The sequence below is a fragment of the Ostrea edulis genome, chromosome 9, assembly GCF_947568905.1.
Source record: "Ostrea edulis chromosome 9, xbOstEdul1.1, whole genome shotgun sequence".
NCBI classification, from domain to species: Eukaryota; Metazoa; Mollusca; class Bivalvia; order Ostreida; family Ostreidae; genus Ostrea; species Ostrea edulis.
In genome coordinates, this window is record NC_079172.1 from 57,671,468 (window position 1) to 57,690,702 (window position 19,235).

At 36.1% G+C, this 19,235-nt stretch overlaps 1 protein-coding gene across 1 annotated transcript in view; it reads left to right on the forward strand.

Moving 5' to 3' along the window:
• The window catches only part of LOC125660040 (uncharacterized), a 34,609-nt gene that overhangs the window by 15,127 nt on the left and 247 nt on the right, over positions 1-19,235 (forward strand). Inside the window, exons 7-8 of the mRNA XM_056149689.1 lie at positions 2,311-2,475; positions 18,961-19,124. Of these exons, the coding sequence (XP_056005664.1) occupies positions 2,311-2,475; positions 18,961-19,124 (329 nt within the window). The remainder of the gene's footprint in view (positions 1-2,310; positions 2,476-18,960; positions 19,125-19,235) is intronic.

Consider the following 19,235-nt stretch of genomic DNA (forward strand, 5'->3'; position numbering starts at 1 on the left):
TGTACCACTGAGATACCGCGACCGGTAACACTGATATCTAACTGGCTTCATTGTCACAAGGATTGCAAGTCATATGTGCTGGAAGGAGATGAATTATTGCACTAAAGGACCCCCCAACTTTAGCTGTAGCTTTTGGTCCCTTTTTATCATCCCATATTTCAAAGAAAAATTGATCTATATACCTTTTTGTAAATATTAAGCATTGGTGTATCGCCAGTAAGTGTACAATCCTTTTCCCCTGGGATATTGGAAGATAAGGGTACAAAACTAAGTTTTAAATGGTTGCTTTCAGCCTGAAAACTATAGAATTATTACCCGAATTGATACGGCTTTCCTTTACAATGTGCTATTTATACAACTTGAACTTGGTAAAGTTGTATGATCCGAATTTTGACTATCTTATTTTCCACCTTGTAAAACCGCTCATAAATCATCGTATGTACGTATTTATGAGAATGTCATACATTATTTTACCTGTTTTAACCAGAATTATCAATTTATTTTATTTTCAACCGGTGTTTACAATCCACCGTCACTCGGCCATGCATGAATCAAGTGAATCACATGTCCAGTTCATACTTTCAATGGTACTTTAGTATCTGTATAAAGCTGTGTATTTTGTTATGTACAACAATATCGTGCCATAAAGTCAAGACTAAGAGAAATAAAGTTATCAAATACCTCTTAGTAATGTAATATGAGTTATATACATCATGCTGGATTTTTCCTTGACGCGTATGGGAATGTTTTATTTTACATGCATACTTATCAAGGGAAAATTAATAACTTTAATACATGAACTTCGGATCATACAGCTTTAAGCAGATAAAATAGACTGAATGCTTGACATTGAGATCGAGAGAAAGACAGAGAGAGAGTGTGTGTTAAAATGTGTATTCCTTGTCGATTAAAATCCAAATAACACAGGGACCTAGCAACAGGAAGAGGGAGGGGCTGCCCCTCCCTCATTTGGTATGTATACTGTACATGTAGTCGACAATACCATGAGGCCCGACCTGTGGGCCTCTTGTTACTGTAGACATAGTACGAAAAATATATCTTATGCTGGCTACGTCTCAACATGAGTGAAAATTGAATTGGGCGTGAAATAACATACAAATAAAACATATGAAGGCCTGATGTTCGGAGAATCGTTGTATTAAACACAAAAATCTAAAATCACTAGAGGCAAAATCCTTTGTTTTTAAGATTTTCTGTGTATTTGATATCCAACGACAATTTGATAGATATTTAAAATCGACAGCATGTTTTGGATAGCTCTTTATCAAGTTGGAAGCCATCCTCGCTAGCCACGCTTACTGAGTCCGGGAATACCTACTCTCAACTGGCTATGGGGTAGTGTGAACAGAGACAATTGGCGTGCTTTGCGACAATGGTTGGTAGTGTATGGTCCCGCTTCTTGAAGCCCTTAATTAGCCGAGTTGCAACGAAGTTGAACTCGGCTATTGGTTTGGTGATGCGGGCGGGTGGGCGGTTGGGCATCAACAATTGGTTTCCGGATGATAACTCAAAAAGTGTACAATCTAATCAAATGAAACTTTGATATATTGTTGGGTACCAAGTAAGGAAGACCCCTATTAATTTCGGAGAAAAATGATCAAAAGGTCAAGGTCACAATGACCGAAAATAGGATGTAAATTTCAGAAAAATTTGGTTTCCGGATGATAACTCAGAAAGTGTAAATCTGAATCAAATGGAACTTTGATATGTTGTTGGGTACCAGGTAAGGAAGAATCCCTATTAATTTTGGAGAAAAATGGTCAAAGGTCAAGGTCACAGTGACCGAATATAGAATGAAAATTTCAGAAATATTTGGTTTCCCGATGATAACTCAGAAAGTTTAAATCCGAATCAAAGATACTTAAAGATATTGTTATGTACCAGGTAAGGAAGACCCCTATTGATTTTGGAGAAAATAGGTCAAAGGTCAAGGTCACAGTGACCGAAAATAGATTTAAAATTCCAAAAAAATTTGGTTTCAGGAGGATAACTCGAAAATTTTTAATTTGAATCAAATGAAACTTGGATATATTGTTAGATACCAGCAAAGCAAGGTCCCTGTTGATTTTGGAGAAAAAATGTCAAAGGTCAAGGTCACAGTGACCAAAAATAGATTAAAAACTTTAGACAAATATGGTTTCTGGACAGTAACTCGAAAAGTTTAAAACAGAAATTAGTTCTTCACAATTATAAATATGCCACATCATTCCTGACTTTACAATGTATCCCATGCAACTCGGCTCATGCACCCCTGGGTGCATATATTGATTTTTATTTTTTACATTGAAGGAAATTTGAGAACAGTATATGGAAGCTGGGAAGACCAACATTTTGATGAAACTAAAACTCTGATCAGCAGTTTTCCAAATGACAAAATACGATCGATAATAATGGGTGATGTGAACACAGGTCCATTTCTGCCAATCCAGACTGAACTTCAGGGCTACTTTATAGGTATCTTTATTTAAGTAACATCATTAACACTTTAACGCTATCATAGACGGGTTATATTATGGTATGGCGCAGTCTGTCTCGGACTATTCTCAGACTGAGTTGACCTAGTTCTCCCCCCCCATGGACAACCAGGGGGCCAAGAGATGGTAGCGGAGGTACGGCAGCGGTACGAGAGTATGGGAACCCGCTGTCACACAGCTAGGATGTCGACAGGCACCAGACCCTGGCTCAGGGTCCTAGCTCCTCCATCGCCACCACCAGCGTACACCCCGGCGACGCCAATCCTACTATCTCGAGTGACGCCAACGGTACCAGAAGAATCACCTCCGATGTTAAAGTTCAGTCCGGTGCCGTTAATTGAACGAGTCGCCAACGTCGCTGGTGGAATCGCTTGATTCGCCCCCCCCCCCCCCCCCCCCCCCGGAGCCTCCAGTTTCCCCGGCGCCTAATGGTGCCAGATACACCATCGTAAGCTAGACAATCTGCCCCTGCGAGACCCCCCCCCCCAAGATTAGTCAGACGGTTCGCAGGGAGGACTCCGGCGCCGAGTGTCTGTGGCACACCGCCCTCCTATGGACCATCCGATGATTGTCCTCGTGTAGGCTCATCGGATGGTTCTGATGTGTATGAAATGTCCTGTTTGCTGGCAAGCATCGAGTGCAGGAGGTGCGGACAGCGCCCACACTGCCACAGCTGCGTGAAGGTGCTAGAAAGTAGAATACTTTCCCGGTGACGGCGCCCGTTGTGCCGGTACAACGGGGAATCTTGATTCCACTCCAGGCAGACAAAAGTCGGTCCTCCAGAATCTTCGTTTTTTTTTCCAATTTTTAAAAGAAATAATGTAAAACCTATACGGTACCAATTTTGATGCACCAGATGCGCATTTCGACAAATAATGTTTCTTCAGTGATGCTCAACCGAAATTTTTGAAATCCGAAATAACAGTAAACGTGTAGGCACTAAGAGCTATTTTAGGGGAAAACAGAGTGCCAAATTCGTCTAAGGATAAGAGCTATGCATGAGGGAGATAATCCTTAATTTTGAAATGAAGTTCTAAATTTTGATTTATTTGCTTTGAACTACAGTATACTTAAATTCACCAACTCTAAGGAAAGCATGATAAACTACTGAATACGTCTTTTAAAAAGAATGGCCTCAGAGTTTGACTAACAAATTAAAAATGTTTTTATAAGCTTCTCAAGAAGTGTTTTATGATAGGAAGTCTATAATCTTCTGAATGGTTTGACGTTTTGATTCTTTATGATAACTTCAGAATCTAAAAACAAAAGTGTCGCAGAATCCCAATATTTTGCATTTGAAACTGATTCCTGATATATAGGATGATATCAGAGCATGAAACACACCTTGAAGTGATCAATGAGCTGTGAACAGATGGAAGCCAAATTGAACACAGTTCATATAAAATTCTGAATTCCTCAAAACGTTTTAGACTAGTTGAGTATGTTTTTCTGATATTTAATGATACGGAATTGAGCGTCAGGCGTTCAATTTCAGCTCCAAAATCATTTTAAAAAATTTGGAATACGAACCGGAAGTTGATCGGATTTTGGGGCGAGAACAAGAAATCTGGTCTACTGTTTGTGAGAAATGGAATCAGCTAAAGTAATGTTATAACCATCTATATGACAAACTTTAAAGTAAATATTGTTTACCGGTTCCATGAAATGTAAAACCAATGAGCCTAACCAATTCCATAATCCGAGGTGATCTTGATGATTTTTTTGTTTAAATTGAAAACTACTTAAGCTTTATTGTCAGTGTATTATAGTCTTGTCGAGAAATTGAGTCTTAAATAAGAAAAATGCAAGAACAATTGACACTGATTCTAAAAAGGTTATTTTCTGACATAATGTCTGGGCTCTTCCAGTTTTCAGGCCATATAAATCATGCCCTATGACCATGCAGGCAAACGCCGCATCCTTATTGTTGATTGCCTGCACTATCAGTGTAGAGATGAAGTTGGTCGTTAGACAACCGATTAAGATCCATGGAATTCAAATTTTCAGCTACGGGACAAAATACACCCACCTCTCAATCCAACTGATACTTGTATCAAATATTTTGACGTCAAACTTCAACAACAATAAAGTCATCTACTGTGGCATATAAGGCGCGGATCTTAGACGCAACATTAACCATCACTATAATAATAATTGGATTTATTTTGTAAATGAAATAAATCTTATGATATACACAATCCGGACATCTAAAACTATCACTTATTTATGGAATATTTTATCTTTCTATTACGTATTGCAATGAAACCAACCGATAAATCAAATTCCCAAACATTACTTGCAGAAAATAAAGGTCTTTAAAAATCTATAAATTTTAAGTAATTTGAATTACTATGATAGAAATTTGATAATTAATTAAACATTTCTAATGACCTCTACGTGCATAGTAGATAATAGATATGGCCCTAACACTCTAATCTTTTTTAAAAGATAAGGTTGTATATTTATATATCAGTGGATTACTAATACCGCAAACATGAAATGCTATGAGAGCAATTGCGACTGTTTCTAAGATTGAACATGTGGCATGCATGGCGGTCGCGTGTCAATAACAATGATTACTGGCGAAATTCAATGAAACCTAATCCAGTGGGAAAATGAAAGTAGAAACTTTACCGTTATGTACGGTTTTACCGTGATTATGCCCTCCGTTTATACCAATGACTAGAGGAACATGGGCCACATCGCTCACCTGAGTCACCTTGGCCCATATCTAAAGATTTTTCTAAAATCTTAGTATGTAAAAATTTGATCCCCTGTTGTGGCCCCATCCTACTGTAACGTATTTACATTAAATTCTGGGATCGTACCTGGTCAATTCCAGGTTTTGGGGTATTCAACAATAACTAATTTAAACTAATTGGTATGATTTTAGTGGACTGCCAAAATATACAAATATGTCCTAACCTTATCGAGGTTAATCATAATCAAACAGAGAATCACTATATCAATCAGAGGCAAGCAACGATAAACTGGTAGTGCTAACTAACAAAATGTAGAGCCCAGTCGCCCTCGGATCACCCCATATACTGTAGGACGCCTTATTCAGGACGGACAGTATATGTGGTAGCCCTTCAACCACTACACTCACTGTAGGATGCCTTATTCAGGACGGACAAAGAGTATAGCGGCCTGGACAACGGTCTGTTCAGCCAATGCGGACGACACCAAAAACGAACTATGGCTAGCCTCTTTACTGGAGGTCAACCTCTTCGTGGCAGGCCAGACTTCTGATGACCTTCCAAATTCACTCTCTAACTGTAAGAACTGCGGAGTCTACGTATTTATACACAAATGAGATCACGTGATATAAACAGTGACTAATTGAGAACTCCGCATGGTCGTACCTCAAATATCCGGAATCATTACACTACCCATGTTTCCGATGACGTGCGTCCCGCATGTACAACTTGGAAACTAAACAATTCTATTTTAGACAAAGGTTTAATAAACGATAGAAGGATCAATTTCAAAGCTATTTACAAAGAATTCCTTTCTTTTCTTTTTCTTTTTTTCCCAACAACTATACATTCAACTATGTACCGCTAGGCAGAACCAAAAAGTCAGCAGAATTCTGTTTGGTTTGAGGGCAAAAATCTCTCCTCTAGAGCCTTACTTAGAACTGTCTAGTGCTGGCATATTCTCAAGAACACTATGTGCTTCACCTCGCAAGGCAACAGCCAAATACATCCCCTTCTCTGACAGAGTCCATTTATTCAATTCTGCACATACATCAAAGTGAGACTTAAAATCGGCCCATGACGAACTTCCGTCAAATTTATCTGGTTTCACAATGGTGATCTTGGGTTTGTCCTTCTGTGCAGTATTCTCAGGGCGGCGAGTTGTAATGTTAGTCTCATTCATCACTGGAAAATCATGTCTGGATGTATTAGCATGGTATGGTGTGCTCGTAATAGAAAATCTATCTGGCTCGCCATCATCTGCCCTACTTAAATTAGTAAGATTGTCAGGCCTAGTATATGTAATAGGTAGGGTGGTCGTCCTAACAGTTTTAGATCTTGCGTTCTCCCGTATGTAACCTTGGTCATCTATGGTAGTCCGCCTACTTTCAGGTAATCCCGAATCCCTGGCGGCTGGCCTTGTCCGACTTTTATTTATACTAGCCTGAAGCCTACTCAGCTCCTGCTCTAAAGCAGTCATTTCAGCATTCACATCGCTCTCAGACATATCAGTAATTTACAAAATTAAACAAACTCGACTAAAATAAACCAAAAACAAATGTAAACTTTAATGATAGAATTTTACCCCAAATCCCGACGCTGCCACCAAATTCTGTAACGTATTTACATTAAATTCTGGGATCGTACCTGGTCAATTCCAAGGTTTGGGATATTCAACAATAACTAATTTAAACTAATTGGTATGATTTTAGTGGACTGCCAAAATATACAAATATGTCCCAACCTTATCGAGGTTAATTATAATCAAACAGAGAATCACTATATCAATCAGAGGCAAGCAACGATAAACTGGTAGTGCTAACTAACAAAATGTAGAGCCCAGTCGCCCTCGGATCACCCCATATACTGTAGGACGCCTTATTCAGGACGGACAGTATATGTGGTAGCCCTTCAACCACTACACTCACTGTAGGATGCCTTATTCAGGACGGACAAAGAGTATAGCGGCCTGGACGACGGTCTGTTCAGCCAATGCGGACGACACCAAAAACGAACTATGGCTAGCCTCTTTACTGGAGGTCAACCTCTTCGTGGCAGGCCAGACTTCTGATGACCTTCCAAATTCACTCTCTAACTGTGATAACAGGCGAGGAATTGTTTGTTATGAATACTTTATTAGTACACATACTTTCGTCCTCTCTACTTGGCTGGGTCTTCTATCTGAATGACGAAGACGACTGCGGAGTCTACGTATTTATACACAAATGAGATCACGTGATATAAACAGTGACTAATTGAGAACTCCGCATGGTCGTACCTCAAATATCCGGAATCATTACACTACTCCCGTGGGCCATGATTTGAACAAACTTGAATATGCACTATGTCAGGAAGCTTTCATGTAAATTTCAGCTCTTCTGGCCCAATGGTTCTTGAGAAGAAGATTTTTAAATGACCCACCCTATTTTTGTGATTATCTCTCCTTTGAAAGGGCCACGGCCCTTCATTTGAACAAACTGTAAAGCCTTTTAGCCAAGAATACTTTGTGCCAAGTTTGGTTGAAATTGACCCGTTGGTTCTGGAGAAGAAGATGAAAATGTGAAAAGTTTTCCTATCAACGACGCCGCCGAAAACACAACGGACAAATTGATCAGAAGAGCTCACTTGAGCCTTCGGCTCAGGTGAGCTAAAAAAGGATATAAAATGAGATTGTCAAGTTCTTCACTATGTCGTCTGCAGTAGCTACAGATTTCAAAAGAAAACACCCGTAATGCGCATGCTCTGGTGATGAAGTAAAACTGGGTACCAAATATAACGCATTCCGCGCGAGTTATCGTTCGTTGTACATAAACCAGTAACAGTGAATTGCTGGTCTCCATAACGGGAGTTAACTCATAAGGAGTTAACTCTAATCATTACTATTTTAAAGTTGATGTCATTTGGGAAAATCGTGGTACCGTTTGTGTGATGTCATGTTCAGCAGAAGGGTTAATTAGCCTGGTAATCCGGATAACGACATCATTCATTTTGAGATGACCACAAAAAGTTGGTTCCGAGCGCTTATTGTTGTGGCTGGTTTTCATTAGCTGCAATAATGTAGCCCTCTCTGATTTTTTTTTTTTTTTTTTTTTTTTAGGGAGAGGGCTACAACTCCTTAGGATCTCCGTAATGGTGCAAATGCGGGAGTGATTCACTCCCGCAACATTTGCGCTCATTCTAAACATTTCCTGACTTTCTTTACGTAAATAAAATGATATTCTATGTTTCTTAGTCATTATATAAATTTACAACCTGCAACTTTAGATTTGTGAGGCTCTGTTCTACCGTTTTCAACAATTTCGATAAATTCCAATTTCTCGATTCATATTTGTGCGCCATGTTTGATGTACTGAAGTTTCAACTTCCGGTTGTCAAATCATTTGCATATGCCATATAAGGTAGTATTTACATCAATGGAAAAGTATGGAGGCGAAAGCTATTTCGTCGGTATTGAAAAGGTTTGAATTTAATATCAAGTTTAAAACCGAACAGCAGAGTGTAAATTCTTTCTGCAACAATATGATTTTCCTTTCTTTGTCGAAGTGGCTCGAGTAACTACATTTTCGCGCTGATTGTCAATGATTAGGCTTTTCATTAGATCCACCTACGAGATCTCGCGATAACAAGCATGGCGGAGCAGACGAAGAATTTTGCATGCTGTACATTATATTTAATGAAAAACACCTTTATTAGACATGCCCGAGCACAAAGTTGGTACTCCTTTTGGTGTAAACAACATTTGGGAGTAATACACAGAGTTTATTATCGGTTATTCATAAAATTATTTTGCACCATTACGGAGATCCTATGGAATTGTAGCCCTATCCCGAAAACGTCAGAATTAAAAAAAAATTGGATAGGGCTACATTATTGCAGCTAGGTTTTCATATGTACGTTTTCATCTGTATTCTGAACTGTGTTATCTGTAAAGTACTGACCGTTTGGTTATCATCCCATTCCTTGTATATACATTTAAACAGATCTATTAGTGATACTAATTTTTTCCAACTGTCATTTTATGATGACCAAATGGCCTAATCTTGTTCAGTTTCAGGTAGATATTAATAATTTGCCAAATGACATTAACTTTGAAATTATGTTTTACTTACATATAGTGATGACCTGTTCTATCCCGGATCTCCCCAGTAATAGAAAAATAAATGTGGTAATAACACAATAAGCTTGTCCCTGTGGTTTGCTATTGAAAATGGTGACGTCGAATGTAGCACTGAAACCCTCTTGCAATTGTTCTCCCCTTTGGAACAGTTAAAATTTATATATTTTGTAATAAACAATGGAGTTCAACATTCAAATAAAAAAAAATGAAAATCCCAGATGGCATCACAGAAGACATTAAAAGCATACATCGTTGCAAATTGTCAATGTATTAGGAATGGTTGTATCCTACGTTATACTTTCAGAAGATGGTTGTATCTAGCGTTATATTTAATTATAATTAATAATCTTCTTAATTGCAAAGATTTTTTCCTCACGTTTATGGTATACATTTGTAATGATGTTGTCTTTCACTTATGTAATTGAATTTCAGGTGAGTTTTTCTGTTTTCTAAAAATATGAAGAAAACGAACGAATTAGAGTAATTTACACGAAATTTTCTAGCTGTGGTGAAGTGTTTGAGCAAGTGGTAGGGGATCTGACCGAATGCTATTTATCATTCAATCCAGAAGTCATTGCGTCACCTGATAGACTATATATTTCTTAAGAATTATCTGAATAAAGAAAGTATGGGCCACTTTCTAACCCCTCCTCGTGGACATCTACTCTGTCCCTATTAAATTGCAGTAGGGCTTTGTTGTAATCAGCGTAAAAGCGCGATTATATCCTGGCCTGGAAGTTAAAAAACTTTTACCGTACTCATGCTCAAACTCAGCCATGTTTGTTTTGAGTACAGCTCTGAGCAAGCTCCAAATTTTGACCATGAGAATGATTTTATAAAAGTTTTCTAACCTTCACTTTTGAGTATGAGTATTATTAAGAGCACGGAGCTCGAGTTTGATTATGAAAACATGCTCAAAAAAGTTTTCTAACCTCCAGGCCTGGGTAGGAATGATTGTATCCAAATGACGTTTGGTCACGGTGTGATAAGGCTTTCATATTTCATATTAACATTTCTTGTGACATATTCCTTTCTTTGGCACCAACGTTTCAAACTTTGTGACAATGGAGTTTGACCTACTTTAAAGAAACCTTAACTTATACAATATCTCCTGAACTATTGAAACCTTAACTTGTACAATATCTCCTGAACTATTGAAACCTTAACTTGTACAAAATCTCCTGAACTATTGAAACTTTAACTTATACAATATCTCCTGAACTATTGAAACCTTAACTTGTACAATATCTCCTGAACTATTGAAACCTTAACTTGTACAATATCTCCTGAACTATTGAAACCTTAACTTGTACAATATCTCCTGAACTATTGAAACCTTAACTTGTACAATATCTCCTGAACTATTGAAACCTTAACTTGTACAATATCTCCTGAACTATTGAAACCTTAACTTGTACAATATCTCCTGAACTATTGAAACATTAACTTCTACAATATCTCCTGAACTATTGAAGGTAGGGCATTCATAATAGCAAAAACAGTCCCTTTGGTAAGGCCTTACAATTCATAGATGATCTTTGGCCTTGTAAATTTGACCTTGGAGTTTGACCCAAACACTACTTTAAATTGACCCATATCTTTTATATAATGAGTGATAGGGCCAATATATGTTATTCCTTGTGACGAAACCTTTTATGTACCTTTCTGATCTATTTAAGGTAGGGCTGTCATATGTTGTATATTGATCTTTTTAGGGTTATGAAGAATGTTGGAATCACTTTTCCGAAGTTTCAAATTGGCCACCAATTTAAAATGGCTGCAAAAACGTAAAAAAATTAAAGTTGCCGGATTTAAACAAACCATTTCCAGTGTAATCATTTTCCTGGGTTTTTTTTTCCAAAACGGCTATCACGTACAAAAATATTTCAAAATGTTAAAATGTCTACATTTGGGTTCTGGGGTCAACAGTTCCTTTCTGGCATCAATATTTCTTTCCATTTAATTTTTCAATGATTCAAAATGGCCGAGATTTCAAAATGGCTACAAAAATTAAGTTTGTCGGATTTTAATCACATTTTTAGTTTTTAGGTCCCTTGACAAAACTCAGGTGACCTATTGCAATAGGTTATCGTCCGTCATCGTCCGTCGTGTGCTAACAATTGAACATTATTTTAAACTTCTTCTTAATAACTACTATTCCAATTCTTTTCAAATTTGGTATGAAACAACTTTGGAAGGGGGGGGGGGGGGGGCATGGATTGTAAATTTCAGAACTCCTGCATCTCTGGAGCCTAGGGGCGTAACAAAAAATGTCAAAAATTGACCAATTTTCTAAAACTCTTCTCTAAAACCGCACATGTGTAAGAAAAACTAAATGCATTCTGATGTAGAGCAGGAAGGCCAAACTTAGAATAAAGTGTTTTTGTGTAAAACTATTCTTCAGTGCTATCGATACTAAATTGATATTAAAAGGATATTTAGAAAGAGCAGGTAGTCCTTTACAAAAATTGTAAATTTTATGATCCCAGAGTTTTGGTATTAGGGTGGGCCAAAATGGTCAGTTATTAGATTGTGAACAATAGAAATTTTTAACTTTTTGATAACAACCATTCCCATTCCTTTCAAATTTGGTATGAAGTATCTTTGAGACAAGTTTGATATGAATTGTAAATTTGAGGACTATTGCACCCCTGCGGGGCAAAAACTGTCAAAAATTAACCAATTTTCAAAAATCTTCTCTACACCAGGATATCTCTAAGAACAGAATTGTAACTTTCAGGATCCCCGACTCCAGGTTTGGGACAAACTTGGTATATATAGTGTATATGTGAAAAATATCCAAATGATATCTGCTTTAATGCTATTGATACTGATTTGAAACTAAATGGATATTTATAAGTAGGTAGTCCTTTAACAAAATTGTAAATTTCATGATCCTGGAGGGTAAGGGTTTAGTTTTAGGGTGGTGCCAAATTTATTATAATAATTTAACGGATTTCTTAAAGATTGCTGAAAATCTAAATGCATATTTAGGAATAGCAGAAAAGGATTTTACAAACCCCAGGGTTTTGACTCTAGGATGGGTCCAAATTAGTCATATCGTTTAATGTTAATGCATATGTTATATTATGTAAAACCTTTCATCCGTGTATGCACTTTTGAGGGCATTGAAGTTTTAAGAACATATCTTTTTCATTTTTTTTTTTTATTTCCCAGACCTATTCTATAACAAAGAAAATATTTCTTAAACTAGAAAAAATGGTAGCTATCGAGGATGGGGCCCCGACTAAGCTCCATCTAATACAATGTTCAATGTATACCTAATACATCACGCAGGATGCATAAATATTAATAAAGATATATAAAAGGTATATTAGAATCAGTAAATAATACTGTATATAATTCATATTTGCAGTGAAATATGCATGTACATAGGAAAATTTTACATACGCTGTGCCGCCATAATGAGCTCAAGTCACATCACTGACTCATTAGGCAGCTCCATCAAAGGACTGAACCCTATTGATAGTGGCTTTGAGCATTTCAAAAAGAAGGGGTTTTTGCATATAAAATATATGGTATATTACATGATTACATTCATGTTTGAACATAAATGAATACTTAGTATGTTATGCAAGTTACTAATGAAAATCTAAGCAATTTAATATGAAACATAATGACAATCCATACTACAGCAAAAGGTGTTGACAAACATATTTATATATATACATAAAAGGACAATTTTAAGTAATGTATGTTAGGTGCAAATTTGATGATATGTTATAAGATATTAAGATACATGAAATTATAATCTTTATTCAACTCTTTTGAATATGTTCAATTTCCAATGTTTATATTTTGATCTTTATAAAGCATAGTAAAATGTGTTTAATGAACTGAAAGTCTATCAGATGATTCAATCATGTCTTTAAGTCTGCACCACATTTATATTTATATCTGTTGAATCACTTTAATCATTTATATTTATATCTGTTGAATCACTTTAATCATTTATATTTATATCTGTTGAATCACTTTAATCAATTATATTTATATCTGTTGAATCACTTTAATCAATTATATTTATATCTGTTGAATCACTTTAATCATTTATATTTATATCTGTTGAATCACTTTAATCATTTATATTTATATCTGTTGAATCACTTTAATCATTTATATTTATATCTGTTGAATCACTTTAATCATTTATATTTATATCTGTTGAATCACTTTAATCATTTATATTTATATCTGTTGAATCACTTTAATCATTTATATTTATATCTGTTGAATCACTTTAATCATTTATATTTATATCTGTTGAATCACTTTAATCATTTATATTTATATCTGTTGAATCACTTTAATCATTTATATTTATATCTGTTGAATCACTTTAATCAATTATATTTATATCTGTTGAATCACTTTAATCATTTATATTTATATCTGTTGAATCACTTTAATCATTTATATTTATATCTTGTAAGAGCTATAGATGATACAAGGCTGTTTTCTCATTCACTTCATTATGAAATCCTACAGCAATTAGTTTCCAAGACACTTTGAATTTTAAGATTTCGCCAACAATATTCCATATCTTTTGAACATTTTGACATTCACATAGTAAGTGTTTGTTTGTTTCAATGCATTCCATACAGTGATATGGCCTTCCATTTACTAAGATAATTTCAATTGTTAAGCAAATTGTTCAGTATTCTATAGTTACAATCTGACGTTTTTTTCAATGAAAGCCTTGATAATTTTTGAGAAATATATTTATGAAAAACATGGTTCTTGAATAATGAATTCTTGTTTCGACCTATGAATGTAGCATGGCTTCACAAATTTTTTGTTCTTAAAAATTTCATAGTAGAATTTGCATTTTTTATCTTGAATGCAGTAAAAATGGTTGCCATGAAAAAGAAAATGTAGACCATATATAATATTTGTATATTTGGATAAACTAAAATCAAATTACATTTTATATTTATTGAACACGTTTTTTAATATGAAGTATTCACAAATTATGTTGTGTTTTTAGTAAGCATATTTGAAAAATATTCTATTAGTTTAATGCCATTTTCATCCACAATGTCTTTTACATAGAGAATTCAAGCATTATACCAGTTTTCAAAAAAAAGAGCTTTGTTTTTAAACTGAAAAGATAGTTATAAGAAATCAAGTGTACTCATTATATTTATTTCCATTGAACACTTCGAATCACTAAATGCTTCATAAATTTCCTTATAAAATAATGGAAGACGTTTTAGTTTGGTATGATTTTGCATTGGTAATTTATTCGTGTGTAACATGTAGAAAACGTTGTGTTTTTTAATATTAAAATTTTCTAAAAATATTTTAATATTGTATAATAAGAACATATAAGAACGTATAGTGTTGCTGAACATTAGAATTTAGGTTAGATATTCAGAATAGGAAATTGTTTCTAGATTCCATAGCCCTTGGGAATAGTGATAATTATCACTAGTACTCAGGTGACCGATAAGGTATGTGGGTCTCTTGTTAGGGTGAATGGAGGATGCCTAGTCCCTCTCTGGCATCAAAATGTTGACCTGGGTCCATTTCCGACACAGTTATAGCTTGTTATCATTATTTTATTATTATTATTCCTCTTCTTTAGTGAGAAAATTTTCCGCACGATTTCATGAAAGTGATTCAACAGATCCAATTCAAACTTTGTGGGCTGACAGAAGGTCATGAGGAAGAGTACAACAAATTTTCAAAATGGCCACCAATTCAAATTGACTCAAAATGACTGCCAAAACCGTTAAAAAAATCAAGGTCGTCGGAGTTCGACTAAATCTTATTTCTAGAGTAATTTCATGACACTTTGAGTCCATTTCCAGCATCTCTTTTGTGTAACCATTTTGAAAATGGCCGCCATATACAGAAATATCAAGTTGAAATTGTCAACGATTGTAAAGTTGAGTTAATAGATGTGCCAAACTACATTCAAAAACTTTTTTATGCAAAAAACGTCGGAGGTCGGTAGGGCTTGAAAAACGTCATAATTTTCATGTGCATTTTTGACTGAGACCAATTTAGGCGAAATTTTCTAAAGTGTTGAAGTGTTTGAGCAAGTGGTAGGGGATCTGACCAAAAGCTATATATCATTCAAACCAGAATGTATTGCATCACGTGATAGACTATATTTCTTAAAGGGAAGGCAACCAAAAAAATTACATGGTAAATGATAGGATTAATTATATGATAAAAATTTGTCATTCTATTTTGTTGATGTACGACCTAGATAAGTTTCAGTACTAATTTGGAAACGTTAAAAATTGAAATTCCCGCCAGCTATAGAGGCTGCCATGATGTGAAACTACCACAAAAATCAATAATTTTGAAGTCTGTTCCGGTTTAGATGAGATTCTAAGATCATCAAAGATGTGCAAGTGGTAGATTTTACGAGTAAATAAGTTGATGCCTTCCTGTCAAATACTAATGCGAAGGGCAGATGTGAAAAAGGTGGGTTTTTTTCAAATTCCTGACCCAACCAAGTCATCTGAAAAGAAAAGACTATGTAAACTGTGGATCCATCATTTGCATAATGACAAGTTGAGGTTTGAGACATTTGTATGAAGAAACGTGTACAGTATGCCTGGTCTGCGACTCGACTGAACGTCTTCTTTTCTTAATTTCTTCTTGCTAAAGAACGGGCTCAAATTTATACCGCTCCAAACTTAATTGTTCGTGACTTGTCATGTTTACAGTCATCATTCATCCATTAGTCCTCTTCGCTCCTTGTGGAGCATAGGGCTGCTACAGTCGTTCTCCACCTCACTCTGATTTGGACTGTTCTTTTTGCCTCATTCCAGGTCTTTCCAATATTTTCCAGCTCTTTCATTCTTGTTCTTTTCCAACTGTGCAGTGGTCGTCCTTGTTACCTGTGTTGCTGCGATTCCAATCCAGTGCCTCTCTGGTGATGCTATTTTGGGGGTTTTCTCCACGTGCAGCCTATCCATTGCCATGCTCTTCTTTTTATTTGAATTGCTGTTGTTTCCTGGCTAGTGCGCTCTAATAGTTGTTCGTTTGTAATTTTCATTGGCCAACAAACTTTGCATATCTGTCTTAAGCATTTGTTGTTAAATACCTGGATTTTTTGTTGTAGTCCCGCTGTTTGTCTCCAGGTTTCACATCCGTAAAATAGCACTGATTTCACATTAGTGTTGAAAATTCTTATCTTTGTGTTCTCACTGATTAAGCATTGCGAAGGCTTGACGGGCTTTACTTATTCTGGCTTTGATGTCCTCGTCTGTGCCACCGGTCTTACTTATGACACTCCCTAAGTATGTGAATTGGTCCACTTCTTCCAGTTCTTCCTCTCCAATTGCGATAGGACCTCCTTTTTTGTTTTGACCTTCATAATTTTCGTTTTTTGTTGTTGATTTTAAGCCCTATTTTCTTTCCGATTTCATTCAATCTGTTGGATTTCTCTCTGATGTCTTTTATCTGATGGGACAGTAGGGCGAGATCGTCAGCAAAATCTAGGTCTTCTAGTCGTCTAGTCATTGTCCATTGTATTCCTCTTGGCCTGTCAAATGCCTGTTTGGTAATCCAATCAATCACTATTAAGAAGAGTGTGGTTGAGAGTAAGCAGCCTTGTTTCACTCCAGTTTTTACCAGGAAGGGATCAGTGAAAGTTGTTTCGTGTATCACTTGCACTGAGAAGTCTTTGTACATGGTCTTAATAATACTTACAATCTTAGATGATATTCCATAGTGTCTAAGCAGTTGCCACATTCCTTCTCTACTGTCAAAAGCTTTTTCAAAATCAATAAAATTTATATACAGTGATGATTGCCATTCGACTGATTGCTCCACAATTATTCTGAAAGTTTCAATTTGGTCAGTGCAGCTTTTATTGGGTCTGAAGCCTGCCTGTTCATCCCGTAGAACTTTGTCAACAGCATCTTTTATTCTGTTTAGTATCACTCTACACAGAACCTTGCTAGCCTCTCCAATTTTCACAACAGCTGAGGTCTCCTGTTTTAGGCAGTTTGACAAGTAGCCCTTTGTTCCATTCTATAGGTATTCTCTCAGCTTCCCATATCTTATTTAGTAATTTGTACAGATATTCACAGATCTCTTCTCCTCCATGTTTCAATGCCTCGGGTGGTATACCATCCACTCCAGCTGCTTTACCGTTCTTAATTGACTTTAAAGCTTTCTTGATCTCATATTTCTTGATACTATCCACCTTTATGTTACATGTAAGATCTATTCCTGGTTCTAGGGTCACTGGCTGGTCTGGTTCTGGTCTATTCAAAACATTGATAAAGTGCTCATTATCTTTCCAGTTGTTCATTTCTCTTATTGGTTTAGACTTGCATGTTTTGCGTCTGCTTTGGGTTTTTGTGATGTTATAGAGTCTTAATATCCCCCATGTTTACAGTGCTACTGATTAAATAAACCGAAACCGAAGGTGTGACGTCATAAAATAAACTTCAATGGCCTCTCTCTTAGCGGCAGATAATTTAAAACATATGATAGATTAATATTGATTTAATCGATAAGCAAAGATTTTTGTTGTTAAAGACTGTCATTTACGATATCAGTAAGTAATACTTTATTCATAAAAGCAAATATGTGATAAGGGTTACCTTCCCCTTTAAGAATTATCTGCATAAAGAAAAATATAGGCCACTTTCTAACCCCTTTTCACGGACATTTATTTTGTCCGTAGTAAATTGCCGTACTGGTTGGCTGTACTCTGCGTTAAAAACACGATTTTATCCTTCGTAGGAATGGTCAAAAGTCATGAGCAAGGTTAAGTTTCGGACGGACAGACAGACAAGGACAAAGCTATATTCAAAAACTTCTACTCTGTGCCAGAGAGCTTTCATGTATATTTGAACTTTGCTGGCCTAGCAGTTCTTCAAAATATTTTGAAAGACTTTACACATCAGCATGTAAAACTTTGGTTCCTAATTGTGGCACACCCTACCCCCGGCGGTCTCCTAATTGTAGCACACCCTACCCCCCGGACGGTTCCTAATTGTAGCACACCCTACCCCCGGGCGGTTCCTAATTGTAGTACACCCTACCCCTGGGCGTCATGATTTTAACAAACTTTAATCTGCACTATGTCAGGAAACTTTCATTTAGATTTCAACTTTCCTGTTCCAGTGGTTCTTGAGATTTCCCTTATATATTCCTGAGAAGATTTCCCCTATATATTCATATGTAAAACTCTGGTCGCTTATTGTGACCCCACCTTACCTCCGCAGTATGATTTTAACAAATTATGTCAGGAAGCTTTCATTTACATTTCAACTTTTCTGGCCAAGTGGTTCTTCAGATTTTTAAATGACCCCACCCTATTTTTGCCTTTTCGTGATTAAGGGGCATGTCCTTCATTTCACCAAACCTGAATCCCCTTCACTCAAGAATTATTTGTACAAAGTTTGATTGAAACTGTCCAATGGTTTCTGAAAAGATGAAAATGTGAAAAGTTTACGGTCAGACGGACGGACAAACAGACGATAGATAAAAGTCACTTAAACTTTCAGCTCAGGTGAGCTAACTTGTTATGATTTGCATATACTAGGTCAAAATAACATAGAAGAAATCAGGGTAGATGGAGATCTACTTGGATTATTGGAATTCAATCTAAATTGTGTAACTGATGTTATTGTTTACTCCTTTATCGTTTTAGATTCATACAAATACTACAAAAGTCAGATGTTCATGCCCACTTTCGAAACGACATGCACTTATTGTTTGGAAAATCCTCTAGCAATGGATATTGACAGCGGATCAATCATTGACCAAGTTTTGGTTCGAACGCCAGAGGGTGATATTGCAACATACAAAACAATGGTAAAACCTGTATATTAAAATTTAAGTTAATGATCCAAGTTCTTATCAAACAAAAAAGCGTTTCATTTAGGAAATTTTGCTTCTTATTTTCATGTAACTAATGTGACTCTT